The following is a 20378-nucleotide window of genomic DNA, read 5'->3' on the forward strand; positions in this document are numbered from 1 at the left end:
GAATTGTCCCAGCCCTATCTAAAACTGTATAATTTTTAGGTGGGGCTGTCATATTTTGTATATAGATTCTTTATGGCAAGACATCGTAGACAATGTTGTTTGATCCTTTCACCTTTGAGTTTGACCTACTTTTTAAAAACAACCTGACCTAATCATTATCACCTGAACTATTTAAAGTAAAGCTTTTATTAGTTCACCTGAGCTGAAAGCTCAAATGAGCTTTTCTGATCGCCAGTTGTCCATGTCATCTGTCCGTCCGTCTGTAAACTTTTTACATTTTCGACTTCTCCAGAACCACTGGGCCAATTTCAACCAAACTTGGCCAAATGCATCCTTGGGTGAAGGGCTTTCAAGTTTGTTCTAATGAAGGGCCATGTCCCTTTCAAAGGGGAGATAATCATAAAAATGCAAAAATATGGTGGAGTCATTTAAAAATCTTTTCAAGAACCACTGGGCCAGAAAAGCTGAAATTTACATGAAAGCTTCCTTAGATAGTGTATGTGATATTCTTGCATATATTTTCAACTATTCTATATCTTCATGTACTTGTGCAGATGACTGGAAAAAGGCACGAGTTGTACCACTTTTTAAATCAGGGGATGAATGTCTAGTTAATAATTATCGGCCTGTATCCATTTTACCCTGTGTTAGCAAAATTTTAGAAAGGCATGTTTTTAATTCATTTTATGAGTATTTGTCAGTAAATTCTCTAATTACAGATTGTCAGTCTGGTTTTAGGCCAAAACACTCATGTGAAAGTACTCTTATTTCTCTAGTAGATAGATGGCTTAAAAATATTGATGAAGGTAAACTTACTGGTGTAATTTTTATAGACTTACGGAAAGCATTTGACACTATAAATCACAAGGTTTTATTACACAAACTCAAGTCATTTGGCATATGCAATGATACTTTTGAATGGTTTAAATCATATCTAACAAATCGTACACAGAGAGTTATTTGGAAAGGCAATTTATCGGATGAAAGAAATGTAACCATTGGAGTTCCGCAAGGCTCTATTTTAGGCCCATTGTTTTTTATCCTGTATATTAATGACTATCCACAAGCACTGAAACATTCTCATGTAAATATGTATGCAGATGATACTTCACAAGATGTAACAGATAAGTCAGTGGAAAATATTGAGTCAAAGATGTGTGAAGATCTTCAGCACAGTATAATGTGGATTAAGGAAAATAAATTAAGCTTAAACCTGTCTAAAACTCAATGTATGCTTATTGGATCGGCACAAAAATTATCAAAGTATCGAAAATTAAATTTAGTGATAAATAACCATGTCATAGAATGTGTTCAGGAGTCAAAATTACTTGGTATTATTATTGATGAAACTTTGTCCTGGAAAAGTCATATAGAATCACTTATGAACAAGATTTCCAAGAGAATTGGCATTTTAAGAAGAATAAGATATTTTATGTCAAACGATGCGCTGCTGAAGATTTTTAATACTATGATTTTTCCACATTTTACATATTGTTGTACTATATGGAGCAATCCAAGAAATGCTGAAAATGTGAATAAGCTTTTTATATTGCAAAAACGAGCTGCAAGGGTAATTCTTAACATCAGAAATTTTGAAACACCATCTAATGTCATGTTTACAGAACTTAACTGGTTGCCTCTATCAGATTACTTTGTCTATAGAAAAGTCATTTTAGTGTATAAAGTTTTACATGGTTTAATGCCAGATTATTTAAATGTTTTTAAATATGTATCAGAAGTCAGTCAGAGACAAACTAGAAATTCTTATTCAAATATATTGTATATACCCAGGGCAAAAACAGAATATTATAGAAGATCTTTCAGCATTTCAGGGAGCACAGTGTGGAATGCCTTGAGTCAAAATATAAGAAACTCAACAAGTGTTGCGTGTTTTAAGAGAAATTATCTTAGAGATTATCACCATACTTTTTAAGCTTCATTTTGTATTCTATTTATCTTACATTCATAATTATTTCGTAAGTTTATATGTATTCTACTTCTTTTAATCTGTGTTTATTTTACTAATATCTGTCTGTATGTATGTTATATGCAGGACCATATTGAAAACTAGCGTTATCGCTAAATATGTAATCCTGGATAAATAAAGGCTTTATTATATAGCAGGGTTCGAAATTAACTTTTTCAACCACTTGTCCATACGGACTAGTCACTATTGATATTCACTAGTCCGCAAAGCATTTCACTAGTCCGTCCAGTATATCATATTAAATGATCTTCATTTTATTCTTAATGAAACCAAACACATCACAGTTGCAAGCAATTCAGTTTCTAACACCTACAGAAGAAAAAGACCACCATACTTTATTTTGCATTCAAGATCTTCAGAAGCATACAGTAACCTCCGAGTCAATCCTTTTATAAACATCCATAGCTACATAAGTGCATTCGAGATCGACGTTCCCGTTGTTTTCGTGCTCAGTTCTTAGAGTCACAGGAGTTTGAAATTTTATCAATAAAATTCACTCGATTGACGAAGCCATGAGCTATAGTGTTATGAACTCCTGTGTTAGAGTCGCGAATGACGAGAACATGTGCGTGCAAACGTACATGTTCTTAGACCACACTCTTTGCAGTTCTTGCACCTCGTACCTATTCTCGTGATGCGTACTCGGCGTTCGGAATCAGCAGGAATTTGTGCTCGTTCGAGGAACAGCGGTCTCGAACGCACTCCATGTGTTTGGAAGATGGAATGAGAGTACCAAACCCCCGCAAGCGTAGCCCGGATGCAGTTTACCCAAGATTGAGCGGAGGTATTAAATGTCTGGGTGTTGCGTGATTGGCTAATATCAAGAGTGAAATTATTTGGAATTGAAAGAAATATTATAGAGGTTGATATTAATTGTCAGGATGAAAAATTATCGCACAAAATCGAGAAATGACTCAGGAAATTACCATGGTAGAGGTGTGCTTAAAATGAAGGGTGCAATTTACTGCAGATTTCTATGTGTTGTAAAAAAAGTACAAATATGGCCTATAAAAGGCACGCGACCCTATATAATAATTTTTGTCGTTTTTTTATCAACACTTGGAATGCACTTTGAAATGTTTGCGGTCATTTGTTTAAAATTAATATAGTTAATTAATGAGAGGGTCAAAGGTTAGCATTGAAGTCTATGGGAAATTAATTGGTAATCTTTTCCCTATAGAGGATGTCATACATGCAGTCATGCAAACACTTAACCATGCAGGTAATCGACCATAAGTTCAAACATCTAAGAGACTCGGACAAATCTTGCTAAAATCTTAACCAATTCAAGATTGATTTCCGCCAGTCCGTAACGACTAGTTCTATAGAGAATTTACTAGTCCGACACGTTTTTTACTAGTCTCGGACTTACAGACATGAGGTAATTTCGAACCCTGCATAGTGCGATTCAAGTTTGTTAAAATCATGGGCTCCGGGAGTTGGATGGGGCCACAATAGGGGATCAAAGTTTTACATACAAATACATAGGAAAATCTTCTCAAGAACCACTGAGCCAGAAAAGCTGATATTTACATGAAAGCTTCCTGACATAGTGCAGATTTAAGTTTGTTAAAGTAATGGCCCCCCAGGGGTAGGATGGGACCACAAGGGGGATCAAAGTGGAAATTTACACGAGGCCATCATTAAAAAAAAAATTGTTTGATGTACTCCGACCCACATTTTTCAAGTCGGGTAGGTAGGTCGCTATTTATTTTTTTTTAATTTATTTATTTTTTTTTTTTTTAATGTCATGAAAATCAGATTTACAAATTTACTGATGTTTTCATTAAACACATAATGCTGCGAGACAGAATAGAGTTTAGAACATTCATTTTGTACACATTGTATATAATACACGTAAATCTTTCGATGTCTTCTGAAATTTTCTCAGGACGTTTTGTATTCGTTACGGATGAGGACCTCTGCAGTTGTTAATAAATAAATTAACACCCCTTTTTATTACCACTGATTGATTCTTCTATTTGTGGTTTTACATTCATAATAGTAATCACCTAAACACTTTTAATGTGATCTATGAATTTACAATCAATTTTAATATTGCCCAATATAATTTTAATGCCGACTTCCCCGCATCGTTCAATTTATTGTGAGGATCATGTTCCATTCGTGTGTCTCAGTTTAAGAGCAAAGTAAAAGTGCCTTTCACCTATTAAATCGTCATAACATTTAAATAATCCTATATCAAAATTTTATGCGTGCTTTTTCAGAAATATATATAGACCATCAACTTGAACGCAGACTCGTGGTCCGCCATAATTTTGGTGCGCTATCTCACGTGATTTTTGATTTAAGTAAGATGGCTTTCAAACTTTTGTACACAAATACGATCAGGCCTCGATGGGGGAGTTCGTAGCTTCTTGCTCTACCTTGTTGGTAGATAATGTGGTAATTTGGAGCAGGGATGCGGTATATTTGATCGTTCATACACAAAAGTGTTTGAAAAGTTCCCAGATTAACAAATGGTCATTATCAAAGTGAAAGTAGAACCGAAAGACGCCCAAAGAACATTTTGATACAGTGCAACAAAAATTCTGTAAAACAACTAGTCCCAAAAAAAAGGGGGGGGGGGGCATCAACTTTAAAACTAATTCGAAGAATGTCTACTTTCCAGGAAGCCAAAAAAGAAAAATTAAAATTTCGAAGTGTGGAAAAAACGATTGGGTCAGGACAAATTTCACGGATTGGTCGGAGTACATCAAACAAATCAATTTTTATTTTAAGCCTGAAAGCTTCCTAACATAGCGCAGATTCAAGTTTGTAAAAATCATGGTCCCCGGGGGTAGGATTGGGCCACAAGGGGGGGTCAAAGTTTTGCATACAAATATAAAGGGAAAATCTTGAAAAATCTTCTTCTCAAAAACTACTGAGCCAGAGCCAGGAAAGTGGAAATTTACATGAAAGCTTCCTGACATAGTGCAGATTTAAGTTTGTTAAAATCATGGCCCCCGGGGGTAGAATGGGGCCACAAGGGGGAATCGAAGTTTTACATACAAATATATAAGGAAAATCTTGAAAAATCTTCTTCTCAAAACTACTGAGCCAGGAAAGTGGAAATTTACATGAAAGCTTCCTGACATAGTGCAAATTCAAGTTTGTTAAAATCATGGCCCCCGGGGGTAAGATGAGGCGACAATAGGGGATCAATTTTTACATACAAGTATATAGGAAAAATCATTAAAAATCTTCTGAAAAATCATTGGGCCGGAAAAGTTGAAAGCTTTCTGATATAGTCCAGATTCAATTTTGAAAAAATCATGGCCCCCGGAAGTAGGTTGGGGTCACAGTAGGGATAAAAGTTTTACAGGTGAATATATAGGAAAGATTTTAAATGTGAGCCAAAGTGACTCAGGTGAGCGATGTGGCCCATGGGCCTCTTGTATTTTGTATATTAATTCTTTATGACAAGGCCTTGATATACATCAGGGCCACAATATCGGATCATAATTTTTCATGGGAATAAAGATTGGAAAGGGGTCTTTTAAAAATCACAACAACTGAACAATGGCAGGGACAAGGTGAATCAGGTGAGCAATATGGCCCATGGGCCTTTTGTTAATGATTATTGTGATTGATAAATTTGATGTCTTTTTCCAGAGGATTTTGGATTTGAGCACAGACTGTGGGTGTACTCCGGGAGGCGAGGGGTTCACTGCTGGGTGTGTGATGAAACAGCTAGGAAACTCTCCCAGAATGGGAGGACAGCAGTGGCAGAGTATCTCAGTCTTGTCAAAGTAAGGAAGCGTATACTGTTTTAACATATTTTCTTCAGCAAAGCTGTTCTTCAACTGTTAACACTTCTTTATATTATTGTGTTACAAATTTCCCTCAGATTTAGAAACGGACGCGGGTTCAAATCCCGCTCACGGCGGTAAGTGAGAAAGTTTCCCAGTTTACTTTTGGAAGGTCGGTGGTCTCTTCCCAGGTCTCTCTTCCACCAATAAAAACTGGGCACCACCAGATAACTGAAAAATTGTTGAGTGTGGCGGAAAACAGTATATAACATAACATATAAACAAGTAAAATGTATGGTTGGACAGAAGCAGAACAATTTGATTGATGTATGTAGTTTAATATTGCTGACAGAATTTTTCACTCAATGAGTTGACACTGGTGATAATTCTATATGAATGAGCAAATTAAAATTAAAGCTGCCAGATCGCTGAGAGCTTATTAATTTCTTGATGCTTATGGTGACACAAGCTCTCACAGTTTTTAAAATTTTTAATCCTAAACACCGTTTTCTCGCCTTAATGCAGAACATTTAGTGAAAGAACATCCCTACCATTTTTCAAAGTGCCAAGTTTGTTGGGGTAGCATCAATAATCTTTTTCTCTCTTTATATCTCCTGCCAATGAAGTTTAGGTGGGCCTACTGGAATCACCTTGTCCATCCATCCATGGACAGCATTTGTCAGGAGTGTATCTTTAAAGGCCGGCAATTGGGTATAAAAGCAGCCAATCCGTGAAAATGGTGGAATATATGAATTTTCTGGTCACATTCAGATTGCAGCACTTATTTTGCAAAAATAAAGATTAAGCTGTTGTACTGAAATTTTAAAATAGGTATGCTTGTTCCCCTCATAACTGTGCATATATTGGCCATATCTATTTTAGATATAAATTCTCATGAAGTTTTAATTTTGGCCTCAAAAATCTGAAGCAGGGCTAAATTTGTATTTCAAACTAGAGATTGGCAGTTTGTGGGTGTGATTATCTTTTGTTATTGTTTACACCGGATGTTGACTCACATATTGCAGGAGCATGCTTGTCTAGTTCTAGATAAGAGGGATTGCACCAAAGGCAACATGTAATCAAATCACTGTATAACGTGGAAAAAAAGTACTTGCTCATATATCATTGGTAAATCCAAATTTTATTTTTTAATTATATATAATCACATTCCATTAAAAAAATTGGTTAACTTTATGAAAATAACTCATTAGGACTGTTCAGTCTGATCACTGTTTCAGAGTTTTGCAGGATTGCTGGTACCTTTTCTCGAATAATGTCAAGCATGATGTTTGTCTGATTAAGCAACGATCTCCTAGGCCAGTTGTGTAACTCCCATTAATTGTCTCTCACCAATGATGACAAATGTCCAATTGATCAACCATCACTCTAAAATTACTCTCAATCTGGACTCTTACATGTGAACATTACAATGCCAAAAGAGACAATCACAGATAGTAGGTCTCCAAATATCATAATGGACAAAACGTTTCTTAATAACCCTTCAATGCACATGTCCTCCATTGCACAGCTACAATTTCCCCCCCAATTCTTCTCATAATTGAAAGGTACCAAGAGGAAAATTATAAGTATTAGTATATCATATATACCAATATTTGTGTATATTATAAAAGAAAACTTCATTTAAAAGATATGGATAAAACAATGATGAATTCATTTTGTAGTTCCTAGGGTGAAGTTTTGTTAAAGTAAAAACATAGCCTTTCAGTGCCTCACAGATCGAGCAGAGTGGTAGAAAAATGCGGGAAAACTTTAGTCATACCAGTCTCCCTGTTCAAAATATCGTCTGCTACAGAGCACGTGTAGAGTCAAGCATCAGATTGCTGCTTATTCTGATAACAACGCTAAGCCCTGCCCTCTTGCCATATATGCTTAATTGCTGTAGGGGTGTAAAATTTTCTAGGTTACTCCCGGCCTTTAACACCAATGAACTGATTTGAATCGAACTTTGTGTATATCCTATATAAATAATGAAGTTGTGCACCTGCTATTTTGATTGAGATTTTTTAATATTTAAGAGAGTTATGTGGATTGTTCTCCATTTTTAGGGGATGTTATCAATATACATAGTATATTTTAAAAATCAATTATCAGATTTGATTCAAATTTGTGTATATGTTACGTATATAATAAAATTGTGCAACTGTTATAGGCCTGTTCGAAAATGTGAGTTATCTCTTTTTGCATTCTAACATACATTGTGCGTATGACAACTTCCAGTTAGGCCAACAACAAAAAAATTACTTGGTTCTCAGGCCAGTTTTGTCAAAAATAAATGAGGGAGGGAGGCCCTCTTTTTTCCTTTTTACCTCATAAAAAAACAGACAGGGGTGGGGGGGGGGGGGGGGGGCATGTGCCACTCTCAGATGTACTCTTTGAGGGTTAAGTAATTTTGAACCCCCTCCTTGCTTTTGATGTCTCTGTACCTTCCCTCTCTCTTCGTTTTTTAGCCCCCTTGACACGTGATTATTTCGGCAAATTGCAATGACGAATTTAGAGGCTTTTGCTGCAGAATTAAATGTTGACAAGACTCAGATAAACAACGTTTTCAAAAGAAAAGCTGAATATCTGGAGGATTTTGAAAATAATGTGGATCTAGAAAGAAAATGGACGACGACACATTACAGGAAATGTACATATATATGTGTGAGCTTTTCAGATCACCTGTTTTCCGCTATCTGCCGGTCCTCTGTAAACATTTTACATTTTCGACTTCTCCAGAACCACTGGGCCAATTGGGTGAAGGGCTTTCACGTTTATTCAAATGAAGGGCCATGCCCCCTTCAAAGGGGAGATAATCACAAAAATAGGGTGGGGTCATTTAAAAGTCCTCTTCTCAAGAACCACTAAGCCAGAAGAGCAGAAATTTACATGAAAGCTTCCTGACATAATGCAGATTCAAGTTTGTTAAAATCATGACCACCACCACCCCACCCCAGACAGACATCAAACTTTGTACACTGGTACATCTTAAGGATTGCAGATTGGATTTTTCAACAATGCTCATGCATGTGAGCGGTGTGATCAGTACCAGTCATATTGACTGACATTTAGCCAATTATTATCAGTCACGGTCAAATTCAGCTGGTCCAGCCGGCATGGCCATCACTTTTCCACATCTCCACTAATTTGTATAATAGAAGGTAATACATGTATTATATTTCCAGGGTGGAGAACATCAGAATAAAAAAGTCAGTCTGGATACCCCAACACTTCATCCTTTCATCAGGTAAGTCATTTGTTTTATGAAAGATTTGAAGGTTAGATGCAACATGTTTTAAGCACACTAATTTTTTGAAAGTCTCTTATTTTGAATCTCCTGTCCACGCTTTACTATATTTTAAATAATGTAATTCTTTATACAAATATTAAAATTTTTGTCCCCAATTCAGTAAAAGCTGGGGATAGCAGTTATCTGTTTGTCTGTATCACTTTTTTCACAAATATTTCAAATAGGTCAAAGGTTTTTTGGGGGGGTGGGGGGTGAGAATAAAGAATGTTTATGTTGAGTGTGCCCTCGTGCAGAGAAATTAAATGGACATTTTCTCATATATGATATAATAGCAGCTAGGTTTGCAATGCAGTATACCTTAATGAATATTAACACTCTTAGTTTTTGTCCACTTTAAATGAGTATATTGCATAAAATGAGATAAGTTTACTAAAATTATGTGGTAGCAATATGTAATGTGCAAAATTGCCACTACATTTGTGATATGAATGCTCTTCTATTATCAAGCATTAACATGCATAATCCTGGTGAAAGAACATTCTTACAATGTAACTGGTGAATTTTACTTTTATTTCCAGCCAATCCTTAGAAATCATCAAGGATAGATTTGATGATTATGCTGTGAAGAAGCAAGAGTTTTTGGGTGATGAAGAAAGACAGAAAAAAGTCTTGTCGCTTATTACAGAAGAAAATATCCTTTGTTCTCTCTATATTAGAATTGTTTGTAGAAAATTAAATGATGCCTCGTCAAACAAATTGTGTGATGGGACGGAGAACTGTTTCAGCTAAAATCTTTTGAACAAATTTACCAATCCAAAGTATTTATTATTCATTTCTTTATGATTTTTAAATCACCTGAGCCCAAGGCTTTTCTGATCAAAATTTGTCCATTGTCTGGCGGTAGCGTAAACTTTTCACATTTTCACCTTCTTCTCTAGAACCACTGGGCCAATTTCAGCCAAACTTGGCACAAAGCATCCTTGGGTGAAGGGGATTCAAGTGTGTTCAAATGAAGGCCCATGTCCCCTTCAAAGGGGAGATAATCGCAAAAATAGGGTGGGTCATTTAAAAATTTTCTTCTCAAGAACCACTGGGTCAGAAGAGCTAAAATGTACATGAAAGCTTCCTGACATAGTGCAGATTCAAGTTTTTTAAAACCAAGACCCCAAGGGATAGTGTTGCTCAAGCTTATTTATTGCTAGGAACTGCTGCTTAGGTGAGCAATGTGGCCCATGGGCCTCTTGTTATTGTTTTTTTAGGTTGAGTTTATATGAAAGAGGAATATTTACATTACCTGTGAACAGTTCATACTGTGTCATTTTGAAATAATGTGACTGTATAAACATGCACAAAACAATGATTCTGAATTTTTTTTTAATTTTTTGGTCTAATTTTGCATAAAATTGTGGAGTAGACAAAGTGAAATGATTTGGGATCATCTTAGGATGATACTTGATCTATTACCCTGAACTGTAAATCCATCTATAAGTGGAATATTGAGTTGAGACAGTTTTCCATCCAAGACCAGACTGTTAGGGCAGTGTATGCCATTAGTCATCCCTTAGGCTACCTAGTACCTAATTATGTTGAGAAATATACTAAAACTGGACATGCTCAAAGCTGCAAACAAGAAATATGGGAGAGATTAAGTCTACCCATCATCAACCATGAATATTTAACCAGCTATTGCAAGTGATGACTCACAAGATCAGTTGAGAGGTTCATGTAAAATTTGTGTTACTTTCCACTTTCTCGCTTTTTATACTATGAAAAGCTATGTTTTTGTATTTTACTTAATTTAATCACAATTAAGATCGCCTTTAGAAAAAAACTTTGAACAAGAATTCCAAGGTGCAGTTTCAAAGACAGCATGGGATGTCATGAAAAAATTCATAAATGCTGAAAAGGTAAATCTGTTGGCCAGGTGAAGCAGAATTGCTAAATAGATTGAAAGTGATAAGGAAGTTCTTAATGATCATAAATGTCTTTCTGTTTTTAGCTCTTCTGAGCCAAAGGCTCAAAGAGCTAATGCTATGGCCATTTGTGCGGTGTGCGTAAACTTTTTAGAAAAAGGGCTATAACTCAAGAACCCCTTGGCCAATTTTTTTCAAATTTGTTACAGGGTATCATTGGCCCAAGGGCTTTCATACATACTAAATAGAGGGATGTGACCCTTTAACAAGGGGAGATAATCAGGAAAATACAAACAAATGTAGTGGTTGCTAAAAAATCTTCTTCTCAAGAACCACAGGGCAGATTATCACCAAACTTACACATAAGGATGAGGATATGTTGTAGATTAAAAATTGTTCAAGGCATTACCCTGGGGCAAAGGGCGTGGTCTCGAGGTCACTTCAAAGTTGACCTAAATTAAAAAAAAATTTAAATTCCTTAAATCTTAGATATTTTAGTCATTATAAGGACTAGGATCATCAAATTTTGACAGTTGATGCATCTTAGGACCTTGTGTCAAGTTGTCTCAAAAGTAGGTCACGGTGACCTACTTTTTGAATTTTGCAGGTATTTATTTTAAAATTAATTTTGATGCATATCTTGGACACTTTGAAGCCTATGATCATCAAAACTTGTCAGTTGGTGGATCATGGGACCTTGAAATGCGTCAACTGAAAAATAGGTCACCGTGACCTACTTTCTGAATTTTATGGCTTATCATTTATAGATATATTTTAAGTTGTTATTTCAAATACCGAGAGGTTTAGAATCATCAAATCTTGTAAGTTGATGCATCTTGAGGCCTTGAAACATATTTATAAAAAAAAGTAGGTCACAGTGACCTACTTTTTGAATTTTGCAGATATTCAAATTTCACATTTTCAATTTTAGATGCATATTTTGGGCACTGTAAAACCTAGGATCATCAAACTTTGTCAGTTGATACGTCTTCAGTCTTCGGTTTGTGTCGACCAAAAAGTAGGTCACCGTGACCTACTTTTGGTATTTGACAGCTAAATTACTATATTTCAGAAACTATTTGACCTACAATCATCAAAATTTGTCAGTTGATGCATCTTGAGTCTTCGGAGTGTATCGACCAAAAAGTAGGTCACCTTGACCTACTTTTGGAATTTGACGGCTATATTTATATATTTCAAATACTATTTGACCTACAGTCATCAAACTTTGTTAGTTGATGGGTCTTGCATGTTCGAAGGGTTTCGACCAAAAAGTAGGTCAACTTGACCTACTTTTGGAATTGGACACCTATATTTATATATTTCAGATACTATTTGACCTACAGTCATCAAACTTTGTCAGTTGATGCGTCTTGCATGTTCAAAGGGTGTTGACCAAAAAGTAGGTCACCTTGACCTACTTTTGGAATTGGACGGCCATATTTATATAATTCAGATACTATTTGACCTACAGTCATCAAACTTTGTCAGTTGTTGGGTCTTGCATGTTTGAAGGGTGTTGACGAAAAAGTAGGTCACCTTGACCTACTTTTGGAATTTGACGGCTATATTTATATATTTCAGATACTATTTGACCTACAGTCATCAAACTTTGTCAGTTGATGGGTCTTGCATGTTCGGAGTTCTCTGACCAAAAAGTAGGTCACCATGACCTACTATTGGAATTTGACAGCTATATTTCAATATTCAGATACTAATTGGCTTAAAATCATCAAACTTTGTCAGTTGATATTTCTTGGGTTCTCAAAATGTGTAAACCAAAAAGTAGGTCACATTGACCTACTTTTTTGAATTCTTAGGATTTAACTAAAGATTTAGAATGCTAAGAGGCTAAGAATAGAAATGGTGGGGTTGTACAATTTATCAAAAGAGCGATTCTAGGCCCTTGGGCCTCTTGTTTTATGTCACCTCAGTTACTCTGATGACCCTTTGCAATCTGTTTTCATTTGTCGTCATCCCTCATGTGTCGGTCTTAAACTTTTAAACATTTTCAGCTTTTACTCTGGAGAGGCTGAACCAATTTTAATTGATTTTAATAAATAACATCTCTGGGTCAATGGCAACAAAAAAATGTGGATTTCATGGTCGCTTCCTTGGGCCAGAGGAGTGGTCAAAACTATTAAGATAAGTGTAATCTTAAAAACATTTCATTATTCATGGACGTCAAACAGTCCAACCATTGGCATGATTATAGTGAGTAGCCCGAGTGGCCAGCTGCAAAGAGAGCTCTAATGGTAACAATTGAAAATGTCTTTTTTGATGCAACATAGACATTTGGCATAGACCTGTCCAAAACTCCTTGCAGGTAACGCACCACATTTCTCTCCCCTCGAACTTCAACCATACTCGTCCGTTCTGCCAGTGGATTGAATTCGCGTTTTCTTCTTTTTCACGTAGCTTGCGTTTTTCTTGTTCTGATTCTTTTGTTTGTTTGACATCTTTTGGTTTAATGCCAGGCTTTGTCCTTGAAAATATTTTAACTGCTGAATCATTTACATGCCGTTTGTTGACCTTCACCTCAAAATTATTTTTTTCTAAGTCGGATGTATATTGTTTTGTTTTGACATTCTTGCAATATTTGGGAAATAAAAAAAGGACGACTCTAGTTATATTGTTGGGGAAAATTTCAATTTAAAAATCGATCCCAATAAAATTCATCAATGCAGATAAAAATAATAATATTTAAAGACATACGAATCTTATGCTGAATAATTTGTCTAGAACACTAGTCATAATCTTCAAACCGCTTAGACACTTCAGTCGTATACTTTTAAATTAACAGAAGGAAAATCCAGGTCACAAAAATAGATTTTGACTATTGTAAGGGAAAATATTTTAAGTGCATTATCACACACACGTATCATAATTATTCCTTTGTTTCTTAAAATTTGGCATAGACAATTCGGGATATCTTGTTTGCACATGGCATGGCCCAACCTCATTTGGCATAGCCGTGGTCTATCGGTCTACTGTTATATTCTCAGACTGTGATTTCAGGGTTCATGCCACAGGGTGGGGCAAAGTTGGTCATATATTAAAAATGGATTTTATTTTTGAAAATCTTCTTTACTTCTGGTCATCAAGGAGGCAAAATGTTTGCATGATTATAATGAGCATTGGGCCCTATGCCAAAATCGTGAAATTCATGTTACCAGGGTAGGGACAGATTGGTCATATACATTGTTTAAAAAATGCAATCTTCTTTAATGCTGGACATCTAACCTGCTTGTATGATTACAATGAGCAATGGGAAATTTATTACCTCTAGGTTCATGTTAAAAATGCAATATATTTTAGAAAATTTTCTTCTATTCCTGGAAATCAAAAAAGCAATCTGTTTTCATGATTATACTGATTTCAGGGTTCAGATACCAGGGTGGTGCTTAGTTGATCATACGTTGAAAATGCAGTACATTTTAGAAATTTTTATTTACTCCTGGATATATTGAGCACTATTGCCACAAAACTTTCTGCATTTCTTCATAAAATGATATATAAAACAAAAACTTTAAATTGTTTTCTTTTGAAAAAGAATTCATTGGCGAGTTGCATTCAACAAATAATCTTTAAGAACTCAAATAGGAAATTGAATTTTAGTGTGATGTGATAAAACTTACTCTCCTTAAAAGAATTGTAAATTATCAATTTTGTATAGTTATACCAATATTTATATATTATCTAGTACAAAGTATAAAAGTGGAAAAGTATAAAGTAAAAGTGGAAAAGTATAAAAAGCACATAGGAACCACGATGATTTCAAAAGACCAAAAATTGTGCATACTCAGGTGACCATTAAGGCCCATGGGCCTCTTAATAGAATTGCTATGCAGACTTTGATATCAAGTACATGTGTAGACATCATATTATGATAGTGTTAATTTTAAAAGAATTGTATATGATCATCTTTTTCAGATTAGATGGGTGGGTGGGCAGTACCATTTCTGTTTTGTAGAAGACTTGAAACTGCTCATCTTTGATAATGTATCTTGCAGTAATGTACCCTAAAATGATTCTAGTTTGTTTTATTCTCAGAGTCAATATAAAGGATGCAAGTATGTCTTAGAGGAGATCATGTTGCAGTACTGCTACCCTCGACTAGATGTTAATGTCAGCAAAGGCATCAACCATTTACTGAAAAGTCCATTCTGTGTGCATCCCAAAACAGGTAACAGCATTAAGCGTACTCCAAATAAAATTTCCAGTTTTCACTAGCTAAAATTAGATTTGATATTGTTGTTTCTCTGGATAATACAAATATTTGTTCTACCTAAAAGTTTGAAGGAACTGTGAGGTTATTTTTTCTCAGAATGCAACAATACCATAAATAGACAATAGATGAGAAATAAGAATACAGAAAATATGCACTTCATACACAATCTAATGGATATCGTTTTACAATACTTGGAGATTGGTGCTCAAAATTTGTACCAGTAAATTGTTCTATAAGGAAAATTGAAAATTAGCCATAGCATTGGAGTGAAAGAGGGGAATGTGTATAGCCAAATTCTAGTTCAGTAGTGCAAATCACAATCAAAGAAGTACAGTCAAACCTGTATTAATAGACCATCCAATGGAGAGAGAAAAAAGGTTGCATATGACAGGTGGTCTCTTAATACAGGTTGCTGATTTTCCACAGTAAATGCATTTTGCAAATAATATACAGAAATAGTTTATACAATTGCGGGCCCTTATTTTCCTTATTTTTCTACAACAGCCCTTATTTTCCATATTTGAGCTTTAGAATCCTAAAAAAGCCCTAATTTTTTGTTGAAATTCCTACATTTTGAAAGTTTGACATAAAGTAAGTGTTGGAATTTATCAAATTTAGTCTTAGTATACTTTCAGAAAATGAATATGTTGATTAAATGTACATCTCAGAAGACATCTTGATGGTTATTAGCTATATTCAGCATTGATTGTGAGCCATGGGAGTCCACCTGAATTATATTATGGTTTGTGCTGAATGCCGAATATGGCTGTTGATGACCACTGGTATGATCTTCTGAGTGGGTAATTAATTTTTGTATTATTGCTCTTGTAAATGGTGAGTAAAACATTTTTTCTTTCCAATTGATTTTTAAATTTAACCCTTATTTTTGTCTAAAAAGCCCTTAAAAATCCTTTAAAAGGCTCTTATTTTTTGATAATTTTGCCCTAAAAATGGTCCTTATTTTTTGCAAAATGTCACTTGAAAGCCTGCAATTGAGAAAATAACTACATGTATTTGGAATTAAGTATGGTTTTACTAGTTGCAAAATAAAATTAATAATTAACAATACACTGTAGTTAAAAATCTGAAATACAGTGTGTTGTATTATAATTTATTATTCATCAAAAATTGTATTTAATTTGTTTAAGAATATGATTTGCATGCTTTTCATGTTACACGAGATTTAAATCTCCTTTATGAAATGCATGCAAGTTTTCTAAAACTTAAAAAGAATTTGTGGTAAAGAGTATTTATGTATAGCCTACTTGTAACTTTAAAAAAAATGCAATGCTTGTCTTGTGGTAAGAAAGCAAGTAGTACTATTCATTGTACACAGTAAATCTTTTAAGTTTTGAACTAATGCAGGCAACTTTTTTGAACCTTGATGTGTCAAATACTTTGGATTTGTCGAAGTGAGCCGCTAGTCCTGCATGATTCTGGAAACCTTGGGTATCTCGTATAGAAAAATCACGAATACTCCATTTAAAATTTCAGTTCCAAGCACAATATATACCCGATTTATATCGCAATCAGGCTAATTTTCCACTCTGTTGAACATTATTAGTTACCTATACATCTAGTGACCTGGTACAGGATGACACCAGGCGAGGCGAAGCCGAGGCCAAACCCGGTATAAAACTTAGTGACCTGGTATCATCCCGTACCAGGTCACTAGATGACTAGGTAACAAATTTACCCCACCGTTGACCTATTATGATAATATGCATGAGGCTATTGCATACCAGGACTACAGACAACACCATACCATAAATATTTCTTGTTCAAAAACGGCTGTATTTAAACGTTTGCATGGACAAACATCATACCATTATACGTATACATCAGTGCAAATATACCCAGTGGTATAGCACTTGAATGCACTGCAGAGGGACACAGGTTCGATTTCGATTTTCGTAGACAGACAAAATCATACCATAATTTTTTCCCTGCATTGCACATGTTGCATGGAGAGCTGGGTTTGATTCCATGCTATTGAGAGGAAATACAATCCTGTAACCTAACCAATTCATTTAACAAACGAGCTGCCTTCTGATTGCTTTGAATAGTTTCTTTGGAGTTAATCAGTAATTTCTTTATTTTTTGATCTCGTCTGCTGCCAAACTTGCAAACTGTTTGGCCGCCATTGTTGTTGACAAATGCAACAAGAAAAATAATTCGCAAGGAAGCCTGGTATAAATTTTGACGGTGATGTGGAATAGAATATTTCACGTGACCATAATGAACCAATCACTGCTCAGGATCTCCCAGCTAACTTGTCAGAGGTGGGGTAAAATGGTATACCAGGTGGGAGATTTCATATCTGATCTACCCCGCACATCTCAAAGTCAGTTGAAATTCACACCTTCGAAAACTGCCCTTGATTTCCTGATCCTTGATTTTGTTTTATAATAAACAACAACTCGGATTTTGTTAATTAATCCCACACAACCCTGCATGTTGCTTACACGTTAACCGATTGATAGCTTGGGTATAATAATTGATAAAAAGTGCCGACAAACCAAGATTACTGCAGAAGTATTACCCGTGAATTTTAAAACGAAAGTGTTAGGGGCGTTAATTCCCAGAATAGCCATGCATGACCGAAAACGAAAGTATGAATCACGTTGCAATTGAAAATGTACAGACACTAAATAGGGGTAAAATTTCTTGAAATTACATGAAAAGGTTGTTAAAATCATGGTCGTTGGTCACGTTAGACAGGTGGTCGTTTTATACAGGTACAATATATAGGGTAACGCCTTGGGGGGGAAATTTCTACGGTGACATGCAACAGTGAGTCGCTTAATACATTGGGCCGCTATGGCAGTTTTTACTGTACCTATTACACCAATATAATTTACATGAATATTTCACATATTGCAGGTAGACTGTGTGTTCCCATTGATCCCAAGAAAATCGATGATTTTGATCCAATGGCTGTACCTACAATAAGGTGCAGTACAATATCATATGCAATATTATACATGTTTTTCTCTTAACAGCCAAGACAAAAACAATATGCTCCCACAACTAAAGTTGGATGTCCTGTTTGTTTGTCTGTCTGAAATTTTAACCCTTTCATAACCTTTGAATTTTTATTGATAAGGCTCTCATATTTCATCTGCATTCCTTGTGACAAAATGAAAGGTGAAGATAGCGAACAGTGATCAATCTCATAACTCCTATAAGCAATACAAAATAGGTAGTTGGTCAAACACGACCCCTGGACACGCCAGAGGTGGGATCAGGTGCCTAGGAGGAGTAGGCATTCCCTGTCCACCGGTCACACCCGCCATGAGCCCTATATCATGATCAGGTAAACAAAGTTATCTGTAGTCAAAATCAGTGTGCCAAGAACGGCCTAACAATCGGTATGAAACACGTCAGACAGCATTTGACCCAATGATAGGTTGTATTGACGAACTAGATCGTTATAACGACCATAGAATTTGCAAAATGCTGACTTCAATTGAGACGGTTGAAACCCCTGCACCATCAACTTGTTTGTCAGTAGCTTGCCTCGATTTAAAAATGACAATACACAGAATAAGCTCTTGCATATCGAATCAGTTGAGAGATTTTAACATATGCAGGTGATAATGGAATATTGCTACTTAAATATGGGAAGTTGATGATGGAGAAGCTAAAATCATCCCGTTTGTCATACAGTTGAGTTGTCAGTTTGCCGTTAATGTCTACTTTCAATAAAATATCCAAGTATGAAGCAGAAGTGGACAACTCTGTGGTGTCTTTTATTTCGAGCTCACAGGGATATGTTGAATTGACATACATGTATGAATGAAAGTTATTATTGTTAATAGGCAAAACGTCGTCGATATATCTAAATGTCGAATTGAAGGTCACAGCAAGAGATTTTTTCTTCTCACGTAGAAGTTTATAATAAATTCTGCTTCATATGAATATAGAAACAGTCGGCTAACAAAGGAGCACAAGATCTTTCTTTTGGTACCAAAGTTTTTTTTCCACGTGTCTTAGCAGGCGACCACAATACCCTCTCGCATACAACCACTGCCAATCATGGGGATTGAACTCGGGTTGCAGCAGTGAAAATCTTTGCATCTTTTAGTCCTGGGATCCAGAGAACTTTTCTCTTCCAGAAAAGCAACAATGTTCTGGTCTGTGTACCACAGTGCTAAATTCTTACTTATCATCTCCTGCACCGATTTCACAAATGCAAAGTCAGTGTCATAAATAGTGAAATGCCTATTCAGTTTCCCTAGTAATGGCAAAATAAGACTGGCTGTTGGAGATTTTTCTTCACACAGGGCCATTGTTGCAGTCATCATGATCTTCATGTAATTAACAAACTCCTCACATTTCTGAATCACCGTATCACTCATTCCACATACAATCTTTGCCTTTTGGCTTAGACTTTTTACACTGTCATCCAGCAAAGTTGCCAAAATACTTGGCCTTTGTTCCAGAAACCTTTCAATCATGCAGTAAGTTGAGTTCCATCTTGTTTTGTAATCAATGTTAAGTCGATGCTCAGGTACGTTAAGTCCCTTTTGCTTCACTTTTAACAATTCTGAAGCAATATTGCTTGTGTGAAAAAATGCAATTACTGCCCTGACCTTCCTGTTGTAAATATGTAATGCATTTGTATCTAAAGACAACACCACCCTTCCCAAAATACTCAATAAAAAAGTATATTTAGTTGGTAGAACAGTAAACAATTTGTTTAACAACCAACATCTTCAGAATATACAATCAGACTCACTTAGGGGCCAAAAAACTAAATTCCCATAATTTTCACCAAGACCCCCACACCCCACCCTACCCCTTAAAACTAAATATGATGAATGTTGAAACTAATCGATTAACAAGATTTAATAACACTCTTTATACCTTTTCTACTGTTTACTCACAAAATAAAAGTGTACATTAAAACTAATAAATGTTAATTAAAATGTAATATTATGTGGTTTTTAAAAGTCACTTATCTTTTTTTCTTTTTCCACTAAAGTGTAATAGATGTCAGATGACAGAAACTTCTGGGAGTTTTTATCCCCCCTCCCCCTAACTATTTGAATTTACATTTTTATCCGACATTGACCTTTTGATCTCGCCCCTTAACGCATACTTTCCATTTATTCAAAGTTGTATGGTTCAATGTAATCTTTAAAATTAGAAAATGAAGATAGAAATGTATCTGGATCTTTTATCATCTTTTATGCCTAAGTTTATAAATTTTACATACGTTTAACCAGTATGACATGTGTTT

At 35.4% G+C, this 20378-nt stretch overlaps 1 protein-coding gene across 4 annotated transcripts in view; it reads left to right on the forward strand.

The window, feature by feature from the left end:
• LOC125682587 (DNA primase small subunit-like) overlaps nt 1–20378 on the forward strand; it is a 38364-nt gene that overhangs the window by 13968 nt on the left and 4018 nt on the right. For 2 of the 4 annotated variants that reach the window (XM_056154584.1, XM_048923239.2), the window contains exons 5-10: nt 5603–5739; nt 8925–8986; nt 9568–9680; nt 10796–10896; nt 14956–15088; nt 18017–18086. In XM_056154584.1, the coding sequence (XP_056010559.1) occupies nt 5603–5739; nt 8925–8986; nt 9568–9680; nt 10796–10896; nt 14956–15088; nt 18017–18086 (616 nt within the window). Of the gene's footprint in view, nt 1–5602; nt 5740–8924; nt 8987–9567; nt 9681–10795; nt 10897–14955; nt 15089–18016; nt 18087–19129; nt 20370–20378 lie in introns of those variants that run through there. The other 2 variants (XM_048923240.2, XM_048923241.2) reach the window with 2 other exon arrangements.

Source organism: Ostrea edulis, chromosome 2 (assembly GCF_947568905.1).
Source record: "Ostrea edulis chromosome 2, xbOstEdul1.1, whole genome shotgun sequence".
NCBI lineage: Eukaryota > Metazoa > Mollusca > Bivalvia > Ostreida > Ostreidae > Ostrea > Ostrea edulis.